Raw genomic sequence first — 24,034 nt, forward strand, 5'->3', positions numbered from 1 at the left:
TGTCGATTTCACTGTTCACACGCAAACGAACTCCAAAAGCTCTCCAAGCGCAATAATCAACACGTCCAGCTAGGCAAAGAGAGAACAGGCTGCCGGAGAACTGAGAGTTTTACACATGATTTGGGTTTTAATGTGCCTAAAGCTTGAACTTTTTGGAATCTCCGCGTCGCTTGGCATTACATAACGATCGTCAGATTCCCCCAGAATTTCCTGTTACTGTGAGAATTTAAATAGATCAAAATCAGGAAAAATGCTTGGAAAGAAACACCAGTAATATCCATCCAAATGAGAAAAAAATAAAAATCGAATTCTGCCAAGCCTAATTAAGAGCATGAGGAAAGCACAGGGGCACAGCGGGCCTTCAGCTCAGCCTGTTAATGAACGTACAAGCACCCAAAGGAGCTCCCTCGCCATTGGCTCTGGGGGCCCACTAGAGGGCGCTCAAAATATTTAAAGGGTCAGTACCCGATTCCTACGCACTACAGTGGGGTTGGCACCCACTAGTACTGACACATGTGCCACAAGTGCTAACCCATCCCCCCACCCCTCCCTGGGTAACAGGCTTCCTTGGTCTGGTCATTTACTCTCTTGGTACCTCAGTTTCCCCATCTGTATAGCAAGGAGGATAATACTGATCTGTCTGGCAGCGTAACCATGCCACAAGTGGGGACCAGAGCCTAGAACCGCCGGAGAGGGAGGCCTGGACAGTTACTACCTGAGCTTAATGACTCTGTGACACGGGGCGGGGGGGCTGTGAACCCAGTCATGTTTCCGAGCGGGAAACAGCTTCCGTGCCACTCAGTGGGTTGCTTCACCTGCTGTTCTCCCTCAGCGCATCTGCTCTGGCCCCACCACACCCCTAACAGGAGCTCTCTGAGTAGCACTTCCACCACCCACCCCCAGCAGGCCCCAAACGCTGGGCTCCCTGTCAGTGGGGGAAATCTCTGGGCTAGCGACCCACTGGGAGATCCAACAAGGGCTGCAAGGGGTTAGTACGGGGCCCTGCCCCCGCCTGCATGGAGACCTGGGAGGGGCTGGATGCTACCCCGGAGCAGGACCCTCTGTGCTGTCTGCGGGGTGGGGAGCTCCGGCACAAGCTGCGCTTAAAGGGCACTGCTGCTGCCTGTTGCTGGGCGACAGGACGCTCGAGGGGATCGTGGAGTTAGCCTCCCACGGCTGTTCCCAGTCCCTGCCCACCCGCGAGCGTCGGGATGCGCTGCGGACGAACGGGAACCAACCACCCCAGCAGCTGGCGTAGGGAACCCGACCAGCCTAGCGCAGCTGGAGCCCGTGCGGGCGGTTGGGCTCCAGCCCTCGGAGGGGCAGGCCAGACCGGGGTGGGGGGGAACTTGGCTCCTCGCCCCAGCTGGGGGAAACCGCTGGCCCCGTGGGTGAGTGAAAGGAAGCGAGCGGCAGGCTAGGATCAGAACAAGGCATGTGGAAGGCCCACAAAGGCCATCGAAGGTTGTGGAGGATGGGGTGTATAGGGCAAGCCACTGGTATTTCCAGCTAACACCGACCAGCTGCTGCCGGTTGGTGGAGCCGCCGTTACGGGACCGAGCAACAGCTCTGCTCCACTAGCAGCCTGCGGTGTCAGCATCCTCGGCTCCGTCAGGGCAGCGGCACCAGCTTCCCCAAGAGCTGATCTCTGAGGCCTGTTCACAGCTGGCTGAACCGTTCCATCCCCTGGCTCTGTGTTCTCTCCCCAGTGCCGCCATCGGCCCCGTTTACCTCTTGTGGATTTTCTCCTCCAGGTTCTCTGCACAGAAAGCTTTCACCTCGTAGTCAACGCCACAGGCCTACAATGCAGAACAAAGTGGGGTAGGAAGCTGGGAAATCATTTCTCCTGGCCCTTCCTTATCTCCCCGGCCGGGGTCTAACGGCTTCGACATGTCCGTACGCGGTAAGGTGCCAGCTGGAGCATGTGTACGTGCCACTCTGCGCTCCTAGACCAGTTGCGTGCACCACTATCCTCTATTTGAAGGCCTCAGAAATGCTCAACTTTATCATAGCCCCCATACTGCTAATGGAGATTCTCCTTTAGCTCATGTGGCAGGGGTCTGGGCCTTTGAAACAAAAGGATTTGAGTTCCAGCCTGAGTATTACCACCAAGTTCCAAGCAGCCAGCCCGGTTATGAATCCTAGGTATTACAACGTCTACATTTGAGCTGTGGTCTCGTAGCGATCGCTAAGACCAAGTAACCAATTCCCGTTTCCACATGCTCCTACCCTTCCACAAAGCTCATCTTCTAGGCTGACATGTTCAGTATCTGGTCTCAGTGCAAAGGGTCATTTTTCGGGAGGGAGGAATGTGGGGGAGTTGGAGCCGAATCCCTGGAGCTGGTTTGGAATGGTGAGCGAGTGGAGAAAACTCAACTTTTCTCCTGGGCAGAAATTTTCCACCTGCCATGAGGGTGGCAGGCAAGAAGCACCTGAAAATCAGGCTGGTGGAGGGTGAAAACGGGGGTACAGACAATGGGGCAAATGCCACCATGCTAAGTTTAATGGCGTTTATTACTATGGGATCATTAATATTCATACAGAGACAGGACACCCTCGGGTTGTAAGAGGCTGTTCCTGTAGAAATTGCCCTTCCTCGCTCAGCAGATCTGCCTGTTGTGCGTGTCAGAGCCGGAGCTGCTGGCTTTAGTGACCACACGTCTGGGCCCCCTTTAGCCTTGCAGAGCAAGCAGAGCTCTGGGAGAGGAAGCTGGAGTCTGTTTTGGGGGGGCATCAATGGAATTGTTCATTTACAGGGCCAGTCTGCAAGTCCATGGAAAACCCACTGTGACCCCCTTGCTATTAAGGGTGCCATTTGGCCGGTGGCCCATTTATTTGGTTATGAAGCATAAGAAGGGAGGAACCCAGCTTGACTCTCAGATCCCGGGGGAGCTGGTAAGGCTGGCAGTACTGGGGATCTCTGTACTGCATAGTGACTTTGACGTCATTGCACCAGCACAGCTGGGCCAGGATGATAATCCCAGTACTGAGAGTCCCTTAGCAGAAATCTTTTTGTTTGAAGCTGGTCTGGAAAGGACTGAGACACAATAAATAAGGAGCCTCCCACCTTGCCGTTGGCTTACAGTCCCCTTTCAGAGAGCAGCCACCTCTTTAAGGCCACCTCGTCATCCCCTGGAAGCTGCATGGAATTCGCTCCATGCTCCTCAGACACCTGAAGAGCTCTGAGTGGCGTGAGACAGCGCCGTGGGTCCAAGATGCTGCCACCCATTGCTGGGGCACTCAGAATGTCTGAGCCAGCCCAGGCCTTCTGGAGCACCCCCCCTCGCCCCGGGATTGGAGGAGTCTGGCTGAGTGACCGCCATGCCTCTGTGGAGCAGGGGAGAAGCTGGGAGCTACTGACCGACAGAGAGGACACAAATGAAGTTACCTTCCCCGTGTCCTCCGGTCCAGGCTGCAGTGTGACGGAACACGGCAGGTTGGGAGGGATCTGAAACAGAAATGAAAGACAGGGTTGGATTGTAACCAGGGATAGCCCACAGAAGAGACCAAGTACCCGCCTGCTCCACACACACTCGCTACACTGCAGCATGGGACTCTAGTGACCTACCCGGGAAGGATGAAGGGCTCAGTCGGCCTCCCAGGGATTTGAACCTGCACTTCCAGGGTGTCTCAGCGTCCCAGGTCAGAGCAGGGTTGAATTTGGAGGCCCGAAGGGTGAGTTACACCAGGGGGGAATTTGGGCCCGGTGCTGAGTGGCCCAATCCTGCAAGGTGCTGAGGCCTCCTGCAGGATGTTGTGCGTTCCTGGCCCCTGGCTGAGGGCAGGTGCTTGGCATCTCGCCGGCGATAGCCAGCCCCTTGGAGCACTGGAGTCAAACACAAGAGCCAACCCAGCCTGCATCCATGTCCTGGCTACTGAGGCTTGCTGCAGCCGGCCCAGCAAGCCGGGGTCAGACGGCTCCTTAGGGAGCTCTGGCATCTCCTGAATGTTTCCCAGCGCTCTGCAGAGCAGCTCCACACGCAGACCCGTGGGCTGCTTTCTGCCCTGCTGCTATCCCCAGTGACCTGCATGGACTCTCACTGCACCTCAGTGTGCAAACAGCTCTCTGGCTAAGCCAGGGGTGGTGGGCGAGCAGAGAGTGTGATCCAGAGACCGCTTGATGCCAGCTAGCGACGGCTCAGGGGGTGCATGGAGTTTTACAGGGCCCTCTGGCTCGGACAGATGCATGATAATTCACTAAAGGGTGGCTTGTGACATCTCCACCAAGGCCCAGAAAGCCATGGGTCACGGTAATCGCTGTGAAATGTGCGTATTTAGACGTTATGTGTCTCCAGTGAAAATTCTGTTCTTAAGGCAGGAAACCAGGAAGTAACAGACGCGTCTCTGTCTGGTCACACTTGTATTGGGCAGTGCACGTCTCACAACGGACACCTGTTTGCAAACTGCGCCAAGCGCTAGTGAACAGACTGTGAAATCTTCGAGAGGGGGAATTTACAGGGAGAACAACCAGCAGGCATGGGCGCCAACTTATATGGGCTCTTGGAGCTAAAGCCCCAGGAATATTCATAATCAGGGGCTCTGCTCCACCAATATTTGGAAATATTAGATTTTTCCCCCTCCCCGGAGTTTCCCTGCTTGAATGTAAAGAGAGCACACAGCATGTCTCTCTCTCTCTCTCCTTTGCTGCTGCTGCCGGTAGCCTAAGGGCTGCAGCATTAACATAAGAGGAATGTGCTAACGATTGCTGAAGCACTCAGGAGGGGGAGGGGAGTGGAGGGGGCCTCCCCTCCCCTCCCCTCCCCTCCCGCCCTTACCTGGAGGAGACACAAACGGGCCAGGAGACAGACATCATTCACCTTAGCAGCAGTTGGGACTTCCGTGAGTGTTTGACCCTATGATTTTTTATTATGTTTGAGTGTTTGACCCTATGATTCCCCCCCTGCCCCAGCCCCAGTCCCAGCCCCCCAGTGAGGCACAGCAGGCTGCACAGGGGAGGCAGGAAGCCACATGTGAAGGCAATGCCCCCTCCCCCAGCACCCACCAACCCACCCGCCACAGGAGGGATGGGAGAGGGAGGCTTCCTAGACCTGAGCAGCTGGGGCTTGGGTGAATTTTATGACACCCTGCTCCCCCACCCCATAGCCAGCCACCACCCTGCCTACCCCACTTCTGCCCCATGCTGGGCAAGGGGCAGCCCCATCCCCCATCCACAGTGAAGTTATGGTGAGGGGCAACATGGAAGGCCACCTGTGCCCCCCCCCCAGTACCCATCATAAGGGAGGGGAGTGAGCTTTCTGGACCTGAGAGGGGCTCTAGGAGCATGTGCAGAGTGTGTGTGCCATGGGGGGCAGGAGGGAACCCTCCCCTGGAGCTTGCTGCTGCCAGTGGTGGTGATGGGGAGTCCTCTCTGGCCCTAGCCCTGGGGCAGCCTGTCTGCATCCCAAGTTCCTCATCCTCAGCCCTGCCTCACTCCAAAGCCTGCACCCCCAGCACTGAGCATGCTCCTGCACTGTGAACTCCTTATCCCCAGCCCCACCCCAGAACCCTCACCTGAGGGGAAAAACATGCAACTTAAATTTGGTGGTCAGTTTGGAGTATCATTGTATTTAGCACAATATTTGATTATTTTACACCCTTCAAAGTATGTAACTGGTCGTATACAGGTGTTTTCTCTGAATACTGTCTGTGTGCCTCAGTTTCCCCAACGCATTTCTTAAGGCTCTAGATGGTGGGATAAGGGGGTGTGATTGTTGTAAAGCCCTAGAGGGCCAGTGTGATGCTGTCTGCACAGAGAATGGCTGACACCCTGTCTCCAGGCAACTGATGGCCTGGGCCACTCTCCTGCAAGGTGCCAACTGAAGGTGTTGGAGAACAGAGAGATCAGGTGGCCTCCTAATGCTTGGAAAAGAGACAAAGGCCAGAGGAGGGAGTGTCAGTGCCTGTGCAGACTTCCGGGAAGCGCATGGTGTGGAAGGGGATGCTGGGATGCTTTGGAACAACTCCATACAAAGCCAGTCAGGACTCTGGGGGAGCCTCCTCTCGGAGCAGACTGTCTCCAGGGCAAGAAGCTTACACCTTCCTGGGTCTGACCTCGGAGCATTCAGGATGCCCTTCCACACTGTGCACTTTCCGCAGCGAGTCTGGCCCAGGCAGGTCCTGGGGCAACCAGAGGTCCCTGCACCCCAACTCCGCAGTCAGATGTGACTCTCAGCCAGACAGTAAAACAGAAGGTTTATTAGATGACAGGGATACAGTCTAAAACAGAGCTTGTAAGTACAGAAAACAGGACCCCTCAGTCAGGTCCATCTTGGGGGGTGGGGAGCCCAGACCCAAGTTCTGGGCCTCTCCCGATTTCCCCAGCCAGCTCCAAACTGACACTCCCTCCTCTGGCCTTTGTGTCTCTTCCGGACAAGGAGGCCACCTGATCTCTTTGTCCCCAACACCGTCAGTTGGCACTTTGCAGGGGAAACTGAGGCACCCACACAGTATTCAGAGAAAACATTAAGAACATTCCCACTTTGTCACAACAGGTGCAACAAAATTTAATACTGTATATTAGGTATTAATAGGCAAGTGCTGCTTCTGACTTTCCACTTTTAATTGACCCTTGTAATCTTGTGGTGCTGACGCATTGTAGCTTCATTTTATATCAGCTTACAGGGTGAGAGCGGGGGGGGGGGGGACACCACCATTTTGGGCCCCACCAAAAATTATATGAACCTGCCGCCTATGCCAGCAGGAGAGGAATCCTGCTCAGGAGTAAAGACACTGGATGGCTGGGGTATCTATGGGAATGCAGAGACATGCCCTGAATCTTTCATTGAGGAGGGCTTGTCTCATGAATGGGAGATCCCAGCTGAAGCGCTGTGAAAAGCTGGAAGGACCTCAGGCAAGCAGCGATCTAGTTAAATCTAGGCTCTAGGAGGAGTGTTGTGATTTGATTATATACGTAACGATGTGCTTCCAATACTCCTACTTGAGTCTCTATACTGGTAAATAAACTTTTCCTTGTTTTCACTATAAACTTATCTGAGAGCTGGCTGGTAGCGGAGCAGTGACCTGAGGAGGAATGGGTAAGCTGGCGTGTCCTGCTTCTTTGGCATCAGTATATCGGGGGCTGGACGCTCCAGGGGGTGCTCGAAGGACTCGGGGGTTGGGCTGCGCCTGTCACTGCACAGGCCTAGAGGGGAGGGTTTGGGTTGCCCCTGGAGCTGACAGGCTTCCTCATGCTAACGGCCGGTGGCAGCGACCACGGGAAGTGTCACAGTGAACATTCTGCATGAGACGGAGACCCTGGGGCTTCAAATCCCGTGTCCAGCTCTCGCTCACCCCTATGGGCTGCTAACGAAACAGCATCACAGCAACAGCGGTTAAACTGCACGGCCCCTTTAAGGAGCAGAAGGGCGACAGAGGCCGGCGGCCAGGCCCTGTCCGTTTGGCTGTCCCAGGGGAGGAGCGGTTCCTTGCTCCAGCCCAGATGTGTGGACAAGGCAGTGACCTCCAGCAGCAATTCCAACAGTCAGCCACTAGGGGGCACAATTTAACAACAGCAGGCCAGATCCCCCACGGAGTAAATGGAGATTCTGGCCCAGTCGTTCTCCCCTTCCGTCCAAGGCTCTCAACACCCTGCTATTATCCCCAGGAGCAAGCTGCGGGATACGCAGCAGGCTCATAGGCTGAGAGACTTTAAGGCCAGATGGGACCATCATGATCATCTAGTCCAGTGGTTCTCGTACCCCAAAGTGGGTCACGACCCTATTTTAATGGGGTCACCAGGGCTGGCTTAGATTTGCTGGGGCCCAGGGCGGGAGCCCAAGCCCCACTGCACGGCCCAAAGCCCTCGGGCTTCAGTCCTGGGTGGCAGGGCTCAGGCTTAAGGCCCCCTGCCTGGGGCTGGAGCCTTGGGGCTTCAGCTTTGCCCCCTTGCCCGGAGCGGCAGGGCTCGGAGGGGGCTCAGGCTTCCATCCCCCTCCTGGGGTCGTGGAGTCACTTTGGTTATCAGAAGAGGATTACGGTGCAATGAAGTTTGAGAATCCCTGATCTAGTCTGATCTGCACATCGCAGGCCACAGAACCTCACCCACCCACTCCTGTGATAGACCCCGAACCTCTGGCTGAGGCACTGACATCCTCTAATCACGGTTTAAAGACTTCGAGTTACAGAGAATCCACCAGTGACACTAGTTTAAACCTGCAAGTGACCCGTGCCCCAGGCTGCAGAGGAAGGCGAAAACTCCTCCAACCTGACTCGGGGAAAAATTCTTTCCCAACCCCAATTATGGGCACGTGAGCGAGTCCCGCCAGCCAGACTCCTGAGAGAGACTCTCACCCATCACTGAAATGCAGCCACCTCGGAGGGGGAACACAGCACACGTGTAACAGCTGAGTGAAGAATGCTGTATCCAATGAAAAGCACCGATGGGAGAGGGGGAAATATAGACAGGCAGAACAGAATTACCTGAGTAAACGTTATCCAGGGTGTTGGATCCAAATCTCTTACAAAATGTGCCATGTGATATTTAATGAGCACAAATAGCAAGACCTCAGTGCCCGGGCTCATCTCATAGAACTTCCACAGCATGGCGCCCCCTAGTGCCACACTAGGGCATCGGTCCTGCCGTGACTCCGAGGGAAGAGCACTCCCTACTGACTCAGTGATTCCATAGCTTATTGGAGTAGAGACGGTCTTGTTTAGATACAGGGTAACATTTTCTAAGGGTCCTACATGACTAAGGAGCACAAGTCCCATTGACTTTCAATGGCATTTGGGTGCCTAAATCCCTTGGGCATGTTTGAAAATGTTACCCACAATGGCCAGCACAATGGGGACATTATTCTTACTGGGGCTCTGGGAATTACTGTAACACAACTAACTCATCCTCATGACAATTAGTCAATTTCTAATCAGTTTCAGTTATCGGTTTTCAGGCACTACAGTATGCACTGGGAAACTGTCAGGTTTAAATAGGGGGTGAGAACCATTTTCACTGAAATGAAGAAACCATCAAAAACATTCTGTTCAGATTAGGCTTTGCAACCCTCCCTACTTTTAAAAGGAAACAACCAATCCCTCAGTTCAGGATCTAGTTTAAAGCAAGTGGCCCTTTAAATATCCCAAACCCAAGAAGTCATCAAATGTATAAACACATTTTTAATCTGTGGGATTCGGCGGAATTAAGGCTGTTTTACAGGGACATGGGAGTGTTTACAAATCTGGTGACCCGGGGGAGCTTAGCTGCAGCCTGACGCATGGGAAATATTGCTGCTTTGCTTTGCTGCTCTGCCGTGGTGGAGCCCCAGGTGCCTGTGCTCGCCGGCGATCTCAAATCACTCCCTCATTGTCCTCCTCACCACGCTTTGCCAGGAGGCCGAGGAGAGTCAGGCTGCTGGCGTGCAGAGACCACGGCTTGTCCTGCCGACCAGTGCGGTCTCACTGTGTCCTGACTCTCCCCGTCAGTCTGTCTGTCTCCCTCTCTTATCTTATACTGAGATTGTGAACCGCTTGGGCCAGGAATCAGCTTGTTCTCTGTTTGAACAGCGCCTGGCACAATGGGGTCCTGGTCAGGGCCGGCTCCAGGGTCCTGCTGCCCCAAGCGGCGATAAAAAAAGAAAAGCTGCCATCGGCGGCAGCCCTACCACCACTTCATTCTTCAGCGGCAATTCGGGACACGCCGCCGAATTGCCGCTAAAGAGCTGGACGTGCCGTCCCTTTCCATTGGCCGCCCCAAGCACCTGCTTGCTGGGCTGGTGCCTGGAGCTGGCCCTGGTCCTGGGTGGCCAGTCCCCCGGCCTCCCGGGGAGGCTAACCCCCGGGCCCTCCCCTTGTGCCCGAGGCCCCGCCCCTCCCTTTCTGCCCCCCCTCCCGCGCAGGAGCCCAAAGCACCCCCACCGCGGCCCCCTGGCCCCAGCGCCGGATGGCCGAGGCCCCAGCAGCCCTGGTGCACCGCAGCTGCAGCACCCCCAGCCCCAAGTGGCCCCCCAGCCCCAGGGCTCCGGGTGTCTGGGCAATGCAGTCGCTGCTCCCCTGGCAGCCCCCAGTCCTGGTGTTCGGGCAGCAGCCCCGGAGCACCAGACAGGCAGCCCAGCCCAGCCCAGCCCAGCACCAGCTGCCCTGGCAGCTACCGAGGCCTGGGGACGGGGCCACGGTAGGCTATTTGGGGAGGCAGCCTCCCCCTGCCTACAGTACCCGCCGCCCATGGTGCTGATCCAGGGCTGGGTCTCCTTGGCACTACAGTAACACAAACAATAATTCACCCTTAGCCCAAGCCCTTCCGCGACCCAGCTCTAGGTTTTTATGCAGTGTGTATCACTGTGCTGCTCTCCCTCCCATTCCACCGGCTACTGCAATCTCTAGCCTTTCGTGCAGGGGAGTGGGGTCTGGGCTTGCCCCGCTGCAGAGCTCCCGCCGGGGCACAGGGTCGGGGGCCGCACCATGCTGCTCCCGGAAGCAGCGGCATGGCCCTGCTCCGGCTCCTACACGCTCCAATGGCCCCCCTGGTGCCCCAAAAGAAGGACATGAGGTAAGCTCTGCCCGGAGCCGGCATCCCGGAGCCTCTCCCTGCACCCCAAACCCTGCCCTAGCTCTGATCCCCCTCCCGCCTGCCAAACCCCTCGGTCCCAGCCCAGAGCACCCTCCTGCACCCCAAACCCCTCACCCCCAGCCCCACCCCAGAGCCCATACCCCCAACCGGAGCCTGCTCCCCTGCCCCCCAATCCCCAGCTCTGATCCCCCTCCCACCCTCCAAACGCCTCGGTCCCAGCCCAGAGCACCCTCCTGTACCCTAAACCCCTCACCCCCAGCCCCACCCCAGAGCCCACACCCCCAACCCCCTGCCCCCCAATCCCCAGCCCTGATCCCCCTCCCACCCTCCAAATGCCTCGGTCCCAGCCCAGAGCACCCTCCTGCACCCCAAACCCCTCACCCCCAGCCCCACCCCAGAGCCCACACCCCCAACCGGAGCCTGCCTCCCTGCCCCCCAATCCCCAGCCCTGATCCCCCTCCCGCCCTCCAAACCCCTCAGTCCCAGCCCAGAGCACCCTCCTGCACCCCAAACCCCTCACCCCCAGCCCCACCCCAGAGCCCATACCCCCAACCGGAGCCTGCCCCCCTGACCCCCCCAATCCCCAGCCCTGATCCCCCTCCCACCCTCCAAACCCCTCAATCCCAGCCCAGAGCACCCTCCTGCACCCCAAACCCCTCACCCCCAGCCCCACCCCAGAGCCCATACCCCCAACCGGAGCTTGCCCCCCTGCCCCAATCAGAGCGGAGCCTGCTCCCCTGCCCCCCAATCTCCAGCCCTGATGAACTCCTCATTTCTGGCCCCACTCCAGAGCCCACACCCCAACCCCAATTTTATGAGCGTTCATGGCCTGCCAGACAATTTCTATTCCCAGATGTGGCCCTCGGGACAAAAAGTTTGCCCCCCACCCCCCAATTTAGCGGCACCCAACACCTTATCCCCTGGATCAGGGAGCAGAAGAGGTTGCTGGTTATATTAAAGTTTCCCTGACTGCCTCGCCTCTGTTGTGTCTGCAGGACTCTCAGACCAGGGCATGTTTTAGTGGCTCTAAGGGGACATCTGTCTGGTTACTGGATGCTGTGAGATCTATTTGATTGTGGAATAGTTTCCCCATGGAAGAGGCAGAAACCTCACCAACTGAGTAATTCTGAGCTAGACTGGACATAGCACTGGAGAATATGCTGCAGGAAACAACCGTGGGCCAGACTAGATGCACTGAGCCAATGTGAGGCAGCACACCACCGCTGCCATCAGTGTCTGCAGAATTAAAAATGTTATGTTACAAACAGCTCCTAGCTCTAAGGGTTGCAAAGAAAGCTTTCCCTATGCGGCCCACTGGCAGCGCTGCCTTCCTGAATCTGCAGAGAGCCTGCGACAGCAGCTCTGACGACTGGCACGAACTACAATGGGGCATTTGCTCTGATGCAAAATGAACATAATATCAACACTGTTAACTATCTCACTGTATATGTGCAGCTCCTAGCACATTGCGTGTGATACTTGTGGCCCCATTTTTTTTTTCCAGCACTGCTGGTAAAGCAGAAATGTGCAGCTATTCTGGGATGGTGGGCGGAGCATCAGTTTGTGGGTGGGGCTTTAATAGAGCACAACGTTTATTTATTTTTGCCCCTAGTCTGATGCCTGGGACTTGCTCCAGTTGAAAGCTGTTCAGTTTGGGCTGTCATCTGTGATCCAGCCTATTCGCCCATGGGCTGGTCAAAGGGTAGAGAGGAAACCGGAGTATATTAAACCCAGAAACAGAGAAGCATGAGAACGCTAGGAGATTTGCGGCCTTGCGTGGGTTTACGCCTGATTGTCTTGTCAAATCCACACGAGAGAGCACTTAAAGAACCGTTTCGTTCTGGATGACTTGTGGGTGGGGTATTTGGCTGTAATCTGTAACTGCCCTGTGCACGGCCCTGGGCTCTGTGTAGCATTTATAACTGGGCAGTATTGCCGAAATGCTGTTCTAGCGCGATTCTTTATGAAAAGACATAAGTCAGAAAAGGCTCTTCTGGGTGTGATTTCAACCTGACTCAAACCAGGAATGACCAGGGAGCTCCAGGAAAAGACAAAATCTGGGCCCCATTGTGCTAAATGCTGAATATACATGTCGTGAGAGATACGCCCTGCCCCAAAGAGCTGTCTAAATAGGCAAAGGATGGGAGGGGAAACTGAGGCATGGAGGGGCGATGTGACCTGCCCGTGGTAACCCAGCAGGTAGAGGCAGGAATAGAGACAGATCTTGTGACTCTCAGATCAGTACAGCAAAGTGCCTGCCCAGGATCAGGGGAGGTAGCGGATGCAACAGGAGCAGATGTTAGACCACTCCATTATAATTGGATATTTTTCTTTTCGTCGGTTACGCTTTAATCAGTATGGGAGGTCACAGGACAGGCCTCTTTGCTTCTCTGCATTTTAGACAACAATTTCCAACCACCCAGCAAGCTGCTTCTTTTTGCACTCCAGACACCAGGGAGAGCTCATTTTGCTCAGAGCAATTACAACTCGGTGCAGAGGAACTGTTTGAAATTGCTGAGCTGATAATAACGATGGACGTTTAGAGAGTGGCTCTCAGCCAAGCGCTTCACAAACTTAGATTAAAAATTCTGCATTATCAAGGGATCACTTCACCCCATCGTCTAAACACAGGCACCTCCGGGGTGGAAAGCAGCAGCCTTTAAACAGCACGCAGCAACCCTGCCCAGCAGCTTGGGACAAGAAGGGAAAATGAATCCTGTATCCAACTGAAACTATTGGGAGAATTTAAGGTCCAAAATGTAAATACAGATTCCAAGAGTCCAAGGCCAGCAGGGACCATTGTGATCATCTAGTCTGACCTCCCGCAGAATCCCGGCCAGAGACCTGTATGGGCTCACTACAGCCGTCGTTCTTAGCCTGCAAGAGCAGCTCTTAATGGACAGGTTCAGGGCTCACTGTTGCTGGATCAGGCCCTTTGATAGTAAGAGTTTGCACCTTCCCTGTATATGTGCAGCTCCTAGCACATTGCGGGTGATACTTGTGGTCCCATTTTTTTCCCCAGCACAGATGGCAAAGCGCCACTTACCATGTTGCCAGGACCATTTCCTGCAGTGATCTGGTGTTTCTATGGAGACATCTCCTCCGAGTTCCGATCTGGCCCAGCCCTGCCTTGGCTTGGGACGAAGGCACCGCCCATGGGGCATGAGGGGATGAAGGAGAACGAAATGGGAGAGACTCCTACCTCGAAAGTGAAGGGGTAGGCATGCTCGCCGAGCTTCTTAATCAGCCGCTCCTGGAGTCGCGTCAGGGGTTTCTTCTCCTCAGGGACCGGAGGGAAGGCCTGGATGTTGGCCACAAACAGGTCCTTCCGAAAGGTCAGTCCCAGCACGTCCAGATCCTCCCGTCCGTAGCGGAAGGCGCACGTCAGTGTGACAAAGACTGCGGGGGACAGAAGGTATCAACGGGAGAGATCAGCAACCATCCCCTCACCGGCGCTAGCATCAGTGACGGGCGACCGGCAGACAAAGTGCTCTGCCCAGGTTCCCACAGGCGACGTGTGGCACAGCTGGGACTGGAGCCTACGTCTCCTGCCACAAGAGCAGGCCCATAAATGAGGCTGGTTCTCCTGATTCCCACGGGTGTGACAGAGGAGGGTCAGGGCCAGTCAAACATGTCGCTAGCAAAGCTGGGCCAACTTCACCTTGTTCATTAGCTTGGACATTAGATCCCCACCCTTCTGCTGCTCATGTCTCTCGTGGATTGCAGAGCAGGGACTGTCTCTAGCTGCGTGCTCGGTATCTCTGCTCCAGCACAATTAGTGTTTCCGTTACAGTTGTGGCTAGAGCCTGAGATGGAGGGCGCTGCGTCGGCCTTGCCTTTTGCCCACAAAAGCCCCGAGCCCAGCTCCCATGCAATACAAAAAGGACCCTGCACAATCCTGGAAAAGGAAGGGAGGAAGGACAAACCCCAGCTGCTAGTCACTGCACTCAGATACTCTGGAGGTGGGCACGCTGTGTAAGAACCAGAATAGAACAGACTAGTGCTAGGCATTGTATGCACGTTGTATGAGACAGTCCCTACTGCAGCGAGCTTGCAATCTAAGAAGACACGTAAAAGGGGGTTAAAAGGAAATACCCTCCCTTGTCCTGTAGCACCCCCTGCTGGCTGAATGTGGTGCTGCAGGCACTCCCTGCCTCAGTTTCCTCCTCCACAAGGCTTTCTGTCTCTCCTGTGGGGTTCATAGGGCTCCAAGTTCAGTTCCCTTTTGGGTAGCAAAAGTCCAAACAAACAAGAAGTTCTTTTGATCCACTTGGATTTTTCAGCCCTTCCCTCTGGGCTCAGCTCCCAGCCCGTTCTGAGCCACCTTTGCATTTCTGTGTCCTGGGACAGAGTGCTGACTCCCCGGCTGCTTCCCTTGAGTCCAACCCCCTCCCCCCCGACCCTGTTTCAGGGTCTTCCACGGGCACCCAACGTGCTGCCTGAGGTTCCTTAGCCCTTTTAAAGATATCCCCCCGCTTGGGAGGAGAGGGGGAGCTGTGGTGTTTCGATGTTGCTTGTAATTATTAGAACTGGGAGCACTGGCTGTCGGGAGTCTGAAAGGAGAGGAAACAGGAAGGAGGGGGGAGGAGTTGAGGAGACAGAGTGAGAGTTACAGAGGGTGCAGCAGCAGCTTGGTAAAGAGGTTTCCACTGTCAAAATAAAGTCCTGTTGAAGTTGTTAGTACCTTGCCTGGCTGTTACAACAGGGTGCTAATCTGGTACAGGTAGGGCTGAGCCCAACTCCCCTTAAAGGGCCAGCCAACCTGTGATACCCTGTCGCAGGCTGGCAGGTCCCTGAAGGCAAGCCTGGCCTATGACCGAGCAGCGACCCATCAGCCTTGCCCCCAGCCTAGGGCAGCTCGTGATGGAGCTAGAGCGACTGACCCCAGCCGCAGAGGCCTACTCAGACACCGCTGAGGGGAGACGACCCAGGAGAGAGGGGGCGGAGAGCTCCCTCTCTGGGACAGGCCTGGGGCAGGCAGACCGAGGCAGGCTGCAGGGCCAGAATTAATCCTGCGGCAGCAAGATCCAGGCAGAGACCACAAACAAGGTAGGACACTCCTACATAAAGAAAGCCCAGGCAGCAGGGTAGGCTGCTGCGGGAGGGAGCTCTGAGACAGGGGTGGGAGGTGGACACAGAACTACTTCCACAGCCCAAAGGGGTGGAAGGATCATTCAGATTTGCCAGGACTTTCATTTGGACCTTTTGGTTACCCTGAACTTTGTGACCTGGCCGGAGGGCCGAGCCCCAGAAGAGCCAGTGAGAGGCAGGCAGCCTGTAGGAGGCGCTAGGGCCAAGGACACCAGTGACATTACACACACAGAGACACAAGGGAGCGCTCTAAGGGTGAGTGTGCCCTGTCGCACACCCCCATTTCACAGACAGGAAAGTGAGAGGTTGAGTAACTTGTCCAGGAGCACAGGGGAAGTCCCTGGCAGACCTGGGACTCGAACCCAGTTCTCCCCTGAGTTCCAGGCAGGCACCTTAACCAAACCAGGGTGCAGTTTTCCAGCGGAATGAAATACTTTGTACTCGCCAGTCTTCACAATCAAGTCCCCCTAAGAGACCGGAATTCGAGTCTTGAGGTTTCCTCCCGTCGCCACCTGGGACCTTTCGGAGCTTGGTTATTTGAGGCAATCCCCGCCCCTGTTCTCTGGGCTGAGATTCTCTGTGTGATTTCTTCTAGTAGAGGTGCTGAACTTGGCTGCTAATCCCGAATGAGCCCTGCGCACCGGGTGCTCTCCTTGCTCTCGGGAGATCCCTGGCCCCTGCTGTGGTGCAGCAGATAACTGACCTACCTGAACCCCCCAGCGATATTTAGGAGCCATGTCTGTGTTTTTCTGTTGCCATATAAAGCACCTTTTCAATGGGGCTCCTGTTCCTTGCTGGTCAGTGTAACCTACGGGCTTGGAGAAGGGGATGGGAAAAGCGCATTAGGATGCCCTGGCAGAACAGGGGAGAGGCTGCTTTCCCCATGTGGGGTTTGAAGCCCCCGTGAAACACTGCAGAGTCAGCTGGAACCAAATGGCTAAAAAGCAGTTACCTTTCCTTTCTTTTAAGTACTCTGGATCAACCAACACGACGCCATCTGAAAGAGAAGACAGGCAGAATTAGGAGGGAAACTCAGAGCACGAACTGGTCTCCCTTACATTGGGGACCGGGGGGGAAGGTATGTCCCATAAACGCAATTCCCTGGTGTCCCACAACAGCCCGTCCTACAGATTATGAAAGGACGGGTCTGCCTGTTCCCCACCAGCCTCACACACCATCTCCAGCCATCTCTGTCATGCCCCCTCTCTCCCACATGGGCCCCGTCTCTGATCCAGCTCTCATTCCCCTTCGGTCCAGCTCTCTCCACCCCACCAGAACCAGATCTTGTGATCCACGAGGACGTTACAAGCATTAGGCCTCACAGGCTGTGAGGATGGGCAGTATTATTCTCACTGTGCAGATTGGGAAACTGAGGCACAGGGAGATTTTTTTTTTAAGACCCAGATCTTTCAGTGGTATGTAGGTGCCTAACTCCCATTGATTTCTTTGGGAGTTAGGAGCCTAAAAACTTTTGAGGATCTGGGCTTCAGTGACTTGCCAGAGGTCTCACAAGTCAGAGCTGGGTTTAGAACCAAGGAGCCTTTGACACCCAGCCGTGTACTCGCTGGCGAGTGTCTCAAGAGGCGTTTCTCTGCAGTAGCTTATCTAGAAGACTACAGCCCACCTCCTTCTTGGCTGTGGATTCAAGCACGTTTCTTCGGGCCATGGACTGGCTGCTACATACCGAACGGAGGATGGCTGCTCTCCAGAGGCAGCTCCCATCGTGAGTTGTACCAGGGCTGCTTCTTGAGCTCCCCAGGGTTCTACCAATTCTACCTGACCCGCCATTGTGTGAGGCTCCTTGAACCAACCCACTGCACAGCCCGTGATGGAGGCACCGCGATTTACATTTCCAACCCCTTTTATAGCGAATACTCAAGGAAAAACGTCCCTCTACATGACCCCCGTGAGCTCTAGGGCGTTTACCCTCTCCTTGCTCTCAGTAACTTTACCGACAGTTAAACACACACCAGGCCAAGCCTTGGAGCTCTGAAGCAGGCCAAAGCTACCACGGAAACCCGAGAGAGCTTTGCACCAACCATCATCTTGGTCATCATCAAGGATTGAACTTGGAACTTCCCGAGCGAGAACCATGAGAGGCTAATGCTTGAGCCAAAGGATTGTAAGCCCTCGTAGCAGAGTCATACCCTCTGTGGAGCAAGCCGCAAGGGGGACGTGTAATACACACTGAACAGTGGGGGTGCATAAGGACTAAGCAGGAAAGCCCAGATCCCCAAAGGTATTTAGGTGCCCATCTCTCATTGATTTCAGTGGCAGCGAGGTGCCTAAATACCTTGAAGATCTGGATCAAAGTGAATAAAGGGTGGCTCCGGAGTAGAAAAAAGGTTCCTCTCTGCCAATGGGCATTAGGAAGCCGGGTGACAACACACGCTTCATAAATGTTGTCTTGAGCCTGCTTTGTGTACTGAGCTTCTGCTCCCCAGCCTGGGGGGGGAAGTTACCCTTCCACCCACACAACACTGAGATCCGCGAGCGCAGGCAGGACGCGCTTGGCCCCAAGAGAAATCACTAGTTGTGAGAATCGAGTCCTGCTGGCGAACGAACCACCCAAGGCCTCCACCAGACAGCTGCTCTCCTCCTCCAGCAGGGATGAGCCATCTGCACTCGCAGCTCCGGAGAAGTAGGGTTGGGGGGAAAGGTTTGGCCATAGCAGAACAAGAGCCCATCCAGGCCTGGCATCCCTTCTGCAGGCCTGGTCTGAAGGGAGGAAACACTCCTGCTGGCCTCAGTGGGCTTTGGCTCAGGCCCTGGGACAACAGTCCTGTATCTACACCACCGCACAGGTGCAACGGGAAGGTTTTCCCCCTGAGCCCTGCAGCTGAGCCGTTTGTGCCCTCTTCATTTTGACCCCGGCTAACTTATAACACCGTCAAATCATCATCCATCAAGCCCAAGGCCAGAGGGACCATTAGATCCTCTCGTCTGACCTCCTGCGGAACACAGGCCAGAGGATTTCACCCAGTTACCTCTGCCTTGAGCCCAGTCACTTGGGCTGGACTAAGGCATCTCCCAGAAAGGCAGCCAGTCTGGATCTGAAGGCGTCAAGAAACGGAGAATCCAGCCCTTCCCTTGGGAATTGGCTCCAGTGGTTAATTGCTGTTAAAAGGTCGCACCGTCTCTGCTAGACTAGAGAGCCCTAGAGAACCCAGGACCCATGCAGGTTGTTTGGCTCCTACGATCGTCTCATTAGTACTCTGCGGCAGCAGGTTCCCCAAGTTAACATGCTGCCCCCAAACACTGCCTTGTCTCCTCTGTAAATCGGTTGCACCTTCCTTAATTCACTCCTAACAAAGCCCTGCTGGGGATGAAGTTGGGGGCAGGACACTAGAGGAGGGCAGAATGGCAGGAGCCTGGGAAGAAACGCGGTGTGAGATGTAGGCAGGACCGATCTCTGCCGTGCCAGGATGGTGAGGACAAGCAGGCTGGATTGGGAGGAAGGCTTAGGGACACAACTCAGAGAGACCTCCCCCTCCAGTTCTGGGGTGGATTCACAGCATGAAGGCGTCTTCTTGCTGGTTGTGGTTTGGGGAAGGTGGTGGTGTCCTCAGAACATCCCCAGCCGGAGCGTTTGGCCCAGTCCCTCTCTGCGCTCGTCATTCCTCCCTCGAAACCTCTCCTGAGCCACACAGCTAGCCAAGCTCGTCTCCTCTGCGCCTCTTCCCGCGAGAGCTGGAATCGCAGAACCCACCAGGGTCACTTGTCACTATCCCTTGGTGAGCCTTATCTCCACACAGGGCCCAAGCCTACGAGCTGAAAGTGCAGGGGAGCTTGGGTCCCGGCCCTGCCCTGGGACTCAGGAGCGCGTTCCCAGCTCTGCCACAAACTCCCTGGGTGAGACCCTGCGCAGGTCCCTGCATCGCTCTGTGCCTCAATTTCCCAGCTGTAAACCAGGGACCAGGATCCTTCTTTTCTCCCACCCTTTGTCCATTTTGTCTGCTTAGCCGGTGAGCTCTGTGGGGACAGGGGCTGCCTGTCTACCACTCGGTATCTGTGCAGTGCCCAGCTCAAAGGGGCCCTGATCTCAGCCGGAGCTAGGGCTGGCCAAGACATTCCCTGGCTGGGAAGCTGGGCTTGCCACCAGCCAGTCCCTGGCACAGGGGCGCCTGCTTTCTTTCCTAGAGGTTTGATTTTTTATCAAATCACCAACCACCGGAGTGTTTTCGGGTTTTCCATAAAAAGTCAATTTTTTCTGCTGAACAGTTTGATGAAAACTGTTCCTCCCCCCACCGTTCCCCATTTTCATCAGAAATCTCAGCCATAGGGCTTGCTGCTTCGAGCAGGTGTACTAAGCACTTTACCCAGCAGGACTGCCAACTCCTTGGGGCAGGATCACAGCCTGGCATGTCTGTAAAGTCCTATGCGTGTTTTGTAGAACTGATCAATGACATTGTTTTTAATTGTTCACTTTATTAATGTAACTTCTGTTCACCATCCACTACACTTGTCTATATTGTAACTTCTGTTCACTGTTTGCCATATTGTAATTCAAACCCCATTTTAAAACGCTCACTCCATTTTGTAAAAGCTTCCTCCAACCTTCATTTTTGCAAACCCTGCTGTAATCTTATTAGTTTAGTTTAGATGTGTGACTGAGGTATATATGGATGATGGAATCAACCTCCAGCCCCAGCCTGTCCTGATGAAATAAAGTTCAAACCCCACCGGCTGAAGATGCAGACAAGAGCCCTAACAAAGTAAGAAGAGTCCACCCTAAAAAGAAAAGGTGCAATAGAAGGAAGATCAAAGCCAGGTCCCAGGCTGAAAGTCACACCTGCAATTGACGGGTGATCAATCACCAAACCCAGAGGCAGCGTGACACAGCAAGACCTATAGACTCTGAATTCAAACTAAAGCCTACAAAAAGGATGGGTGAGATGGGAGACTTTGGAGGGTAACATTCTGCTGCCAACATGGAAGGGCATCAGTGCAGGCCCAACAGAGACCCAGCTCATCCTTGTGCCCGGCTTTCCTGGCCAGTTCGCCACCACAAGCTACGAACCCAAGCTGCAAACTCAAGCCACGAACTCAAGCTATGTTCAGGACTGGTAACTATGCAGCAGCTGCAGAACATCTGGTGTGTGTGTGTGTGTGTGTGTGTGTAGGTATTAGGTATAATGTGTGTATAAGGATTAAAATATTAGTTATTGGTCATAAATCAAATTGTTATCATAATAAATGTGGCATCTTTGTCTTGCCCCCTGAAAAGATCCTGTGTAGTTTTGTCTGTACTACAGTTTATGCTGCTGACGGAGGAGGTGACTATGGACACGGCGGGGAACGGCTGATGCCCACCACCAGGAGATGCTGTAGATACCTCCATTCCCATTCTAGGAAAGTGTTGCAACGCACATGAATAAAAGCAAACAAACATGTCAATCTGCAAAGCCCATGTGCTCCAATCCGTGACAGCCATGTGCTGTTGTTAATTAGTTTGTTGGGGGTAAGGGCAGGGGGAAGCTACATGAAACCAAAGCAGAAGAATCTGTATCAGCAAAAGTTAAATTGGATTACGTTATGTTGGATTCGACGCGTGGATGAGTCAGGTTTACGAATTCCCAGGGAGGAGAAATTAGCAATTTGAAAAGCCTTTTTTTTTCCTAGCTAAAGTAATCAAAGGCAGGACTGTAATTAAATATTTAAAAAGCCACCATGTGCAAGAGGAGAGAGAATGGAGACGCAAGGCTCTCTGCTACTCTGGGTAATTAACCCGGGGAAGCTAAGTGCATAATAAAAAAAATAATGATCATTAGAAATTGACTCTAGTACACATTCCCAGGTATTGGTGACGGGACGGGAAGCGTCTCCAGAGAAACGGGCTAACTTGACTCTGAAAGTTACCGTGGAAAGAGCTACGTATATATCCTGAAAATACATGTTTAATGTCTGTACCGAAGTATTAGTCACTAGCACAGGTGAAAACCCAGGGTTTCCTCCAGAAATGTCTCTCTCTTGGTCGGGATTTAAAAGAAGCACAGGAAGCCCAGTGTTTTTAGTGGATGCCTGTTTAGATACAAAATCAAATGTTAACAGAGATGTGAAGCCCACAGGGAAGGAGCACAAAGAAAAAGGAACAAGCCACGTGAGGTTATCCTGTGTCTGAGCAAAGACAATGACTTTGGGGGGATATTTCTAGAAGGCAAAGAGACACCCCTTGATCCAGCACCTCGGAAGTAAAGGCACGGTGCGTTTGCATTCATGAAACCAGAGTCTCAGCCAGCCTTGGTTGAAAACCCTGAAGAGGACTCTGGAGGAGCAAATGTCTTTCGACAGGAGGGTAACCGGATAGTGAAAGCATGTTTTTGTTTGAGATGTAACCATTGGTTTCCAACATCCTCATGCACTAGCTCCTGAATCTCTGGTCTTCGACAATAAACTTATTCTGGTTTTCACTCTGCGTCTAGCTCAGGGCTGTGGTGTGGAGCAAAGTGCCGGTCCCGGGTTGAATCTGACAAGCTGGCATGTCCTGTTCCTTTGGGAACAGCCGGCCTGGCAGTCCTGTGAGTGTCCAGTGAGGGGGGCTGGGCACTGCAGGGAACGAGGCCGCGGGCGTTGGCGTGTGCCATTCATTGCCCGGTACAGAGAGGGCGAGGCCTGCAGGGGCCTGCAGGCAGGGCTTGTGCTGCCGGAGGCTGGTGGTTTCAGGGAGCTGACTCACGGCAGGCACAGACGAGGTGCCTTTGCGCTAAGGGCAGGGAGTGGTGAGGAGCGTCACACAAAGGTTTTGCCTGATATTCAGCCACCATCTTCCCTTTCTGAAGCTCAGATGTAGCAACCCACTTAAGCATGTGCCTGACTTTAAGCATGTGCTTTAAGTCCCATTAATTTCAAGCAGGCGTCTAAGCGCTTTGCTGAACCTGGGCCTTAATTTCACCTGCTTGTCTTAGCTCTGCCTTCAGGTACCACCCTCAGTCATTCTCCCCTCTTCCTGCTTCAAGTATTTGGACACTTGCGCTGCCCCACCTTAGCGGTCACTTTGCCAGCCTGCACATTTCAGCTCTTTTAATCTGTCCTCCCATGGCCCGGCAGCCACCTGCCGAGCACCCCCTTGTGGCCTCGGGTGGCTCTGCAGCAGCCTGCCTCAGTTTCCCCATCACTAGGGTGCTCCGTCTCTCAGGGATTCATGCGGCTCACCCCACCAGCTGGGCAGCTCCGAGTCCAGTCCCCTGGGCTCCTCTTCTGCTTGTCTTCTGGGCTCCCTTAAGTCTTTCTGATCAGGTGTTTTACTGGCTGTCATCAGACCCTATTAGTCCTGCCCGCTTAAGCTGGAAGGCCACTAATTATGGGACAGGTAGGGCTGGCCCCATTTACCCTTCAAGGGGCCAGTCACCCTATGGCACCTCCTTATAAATGGAGCCCTCCTTTCTCCTGATCCTTTCTGCTGCTCTTCTCTGCACGCCCACCCATTCGGCAATATAGTTCTGCCAACCTGGTACCAAGGTCCAAACACGATATCCCGGGCCCTGCTACACCTCAGCCACATAGCAAGAGACCACTGCTCCCAGCTCTCTGCCTACTCAGCCTCAGTCAGGCCAATTCCAAACTGTTGCCTATTGTTTCCTTGATGGAAATATTCCCTCAGTGGTCACTCTAGTTCAGACTCTCTGGACCACCCCATCCCGTACCACTATGGGCTGGGTTTTGTAATGCAAAATTCTTATGACAAGGGAATTACAAAATTTCAGTGTCAACCTGTGGAACTCCTTGCCAGAGGATATTGTGAAGGCCAAGACACTAACAGGGTGAAAAAAGAGCTAGATACATTCATGGAGGATAGGTCCATCAATGGCTATTAGCCAGGATGGGCAGGGATGGTGTCCCTAGCCTGTGTTTGCCAGAAGCTGGGAATGGGCGACAGGGGATGGATCACTTGATGATTCCCTGTTCTGTTCATTCCCTCTGGGGCACTTGGCATTGGCCCTGTTGGAAGACAGGACACTGGCCTAGATGGACCTTTGGTGTGACCCAGTGTGGCTGTTATGTTCTTAATTGCCCTCAGACAGTAACAGGTTTTGGTTACTGCTGAGCTGAGCTGGATTTGCAATCCAAGCCAGCCGCTCCTCCCTGCCTGGCACTTTTACAGATACAGTCTCTCCATTGGTGCCTCCCATTCTCAGACAGCCTGACCCGACGCCCAGCGAAGGGAGTGGAAGGCTCCCAGGGACGTCAGTGGGGTTTGGATCAGGCCCAGACAGAGACGAGTGAGAGAGAGCAGCAGCAGGGGGAAGATTTTCAGAAGTGACTATGTGGTCTTTCAAAAGACATAGGTGCCTAAGTCACTTCTGAAAATGTTACCCAGGAGCATGAGTAGGAAGGCTGGGCTTGTAGCACCGGCTCGGGGGAGGCGGGTTCAATCCCCGGCTGTCACAAACTCCCTGTGGGACCTTGGGCAAATCCCTGGATCTCTCTGTGCTCAGTCCCCAA

General features: G+C 54.3%; 1 protein-coding gene across 4 annotated transcripts in view; it reads right to left on the reverse strand.

The window, feature by feature from the left end:
* Positions 1-24,034, reverse strand: part of ARRB1 (arrestin beta 1) — a 177,846-nt gene that overhangs the window by 24,485 nt on the left and 129,327 nt on the right. For all 4 annotated transcript variants that reach the window (XM_045022935.1, XM_045022912.1, XM_045022926.1 and 1 more), the window contains 4 exons: positions 16,545-16,589; positions 13,704-13,900; positions 3,389-3,448; positions 1,732-1,799 (listed from right to left, as the gene is read on the reverse strand). In XM_045022935.1, coding sequence (XP_044878870.1) covers positions 1,732-1,799; positions 3,389-3,448; positions 13,704-13,900; positions 16,545-16,589 — 370 coding nt within the window. The remainder of the gene's footprint in view (positions 1-1,731; positions 1,800-3,388; positions 3,449-13,703; positions 13,901-16,544; positions 16,590-24,034) is intronic.

The sequence above is a fragment of the Mauremys mutica genome, chromosome 1 (assembly GCF_020497125.1).
Source record: "Mauremys mutica isolate MM-2020 ecotype Southern chromosome 1, ASM2049712v1, whole genome shotgun sequence".
Classification (NCBI taxonomy): Eukaryota; Metazoa; Chordata; order Testudines; family Geoemydidae; genus Mauremys; species Mauremys mutica.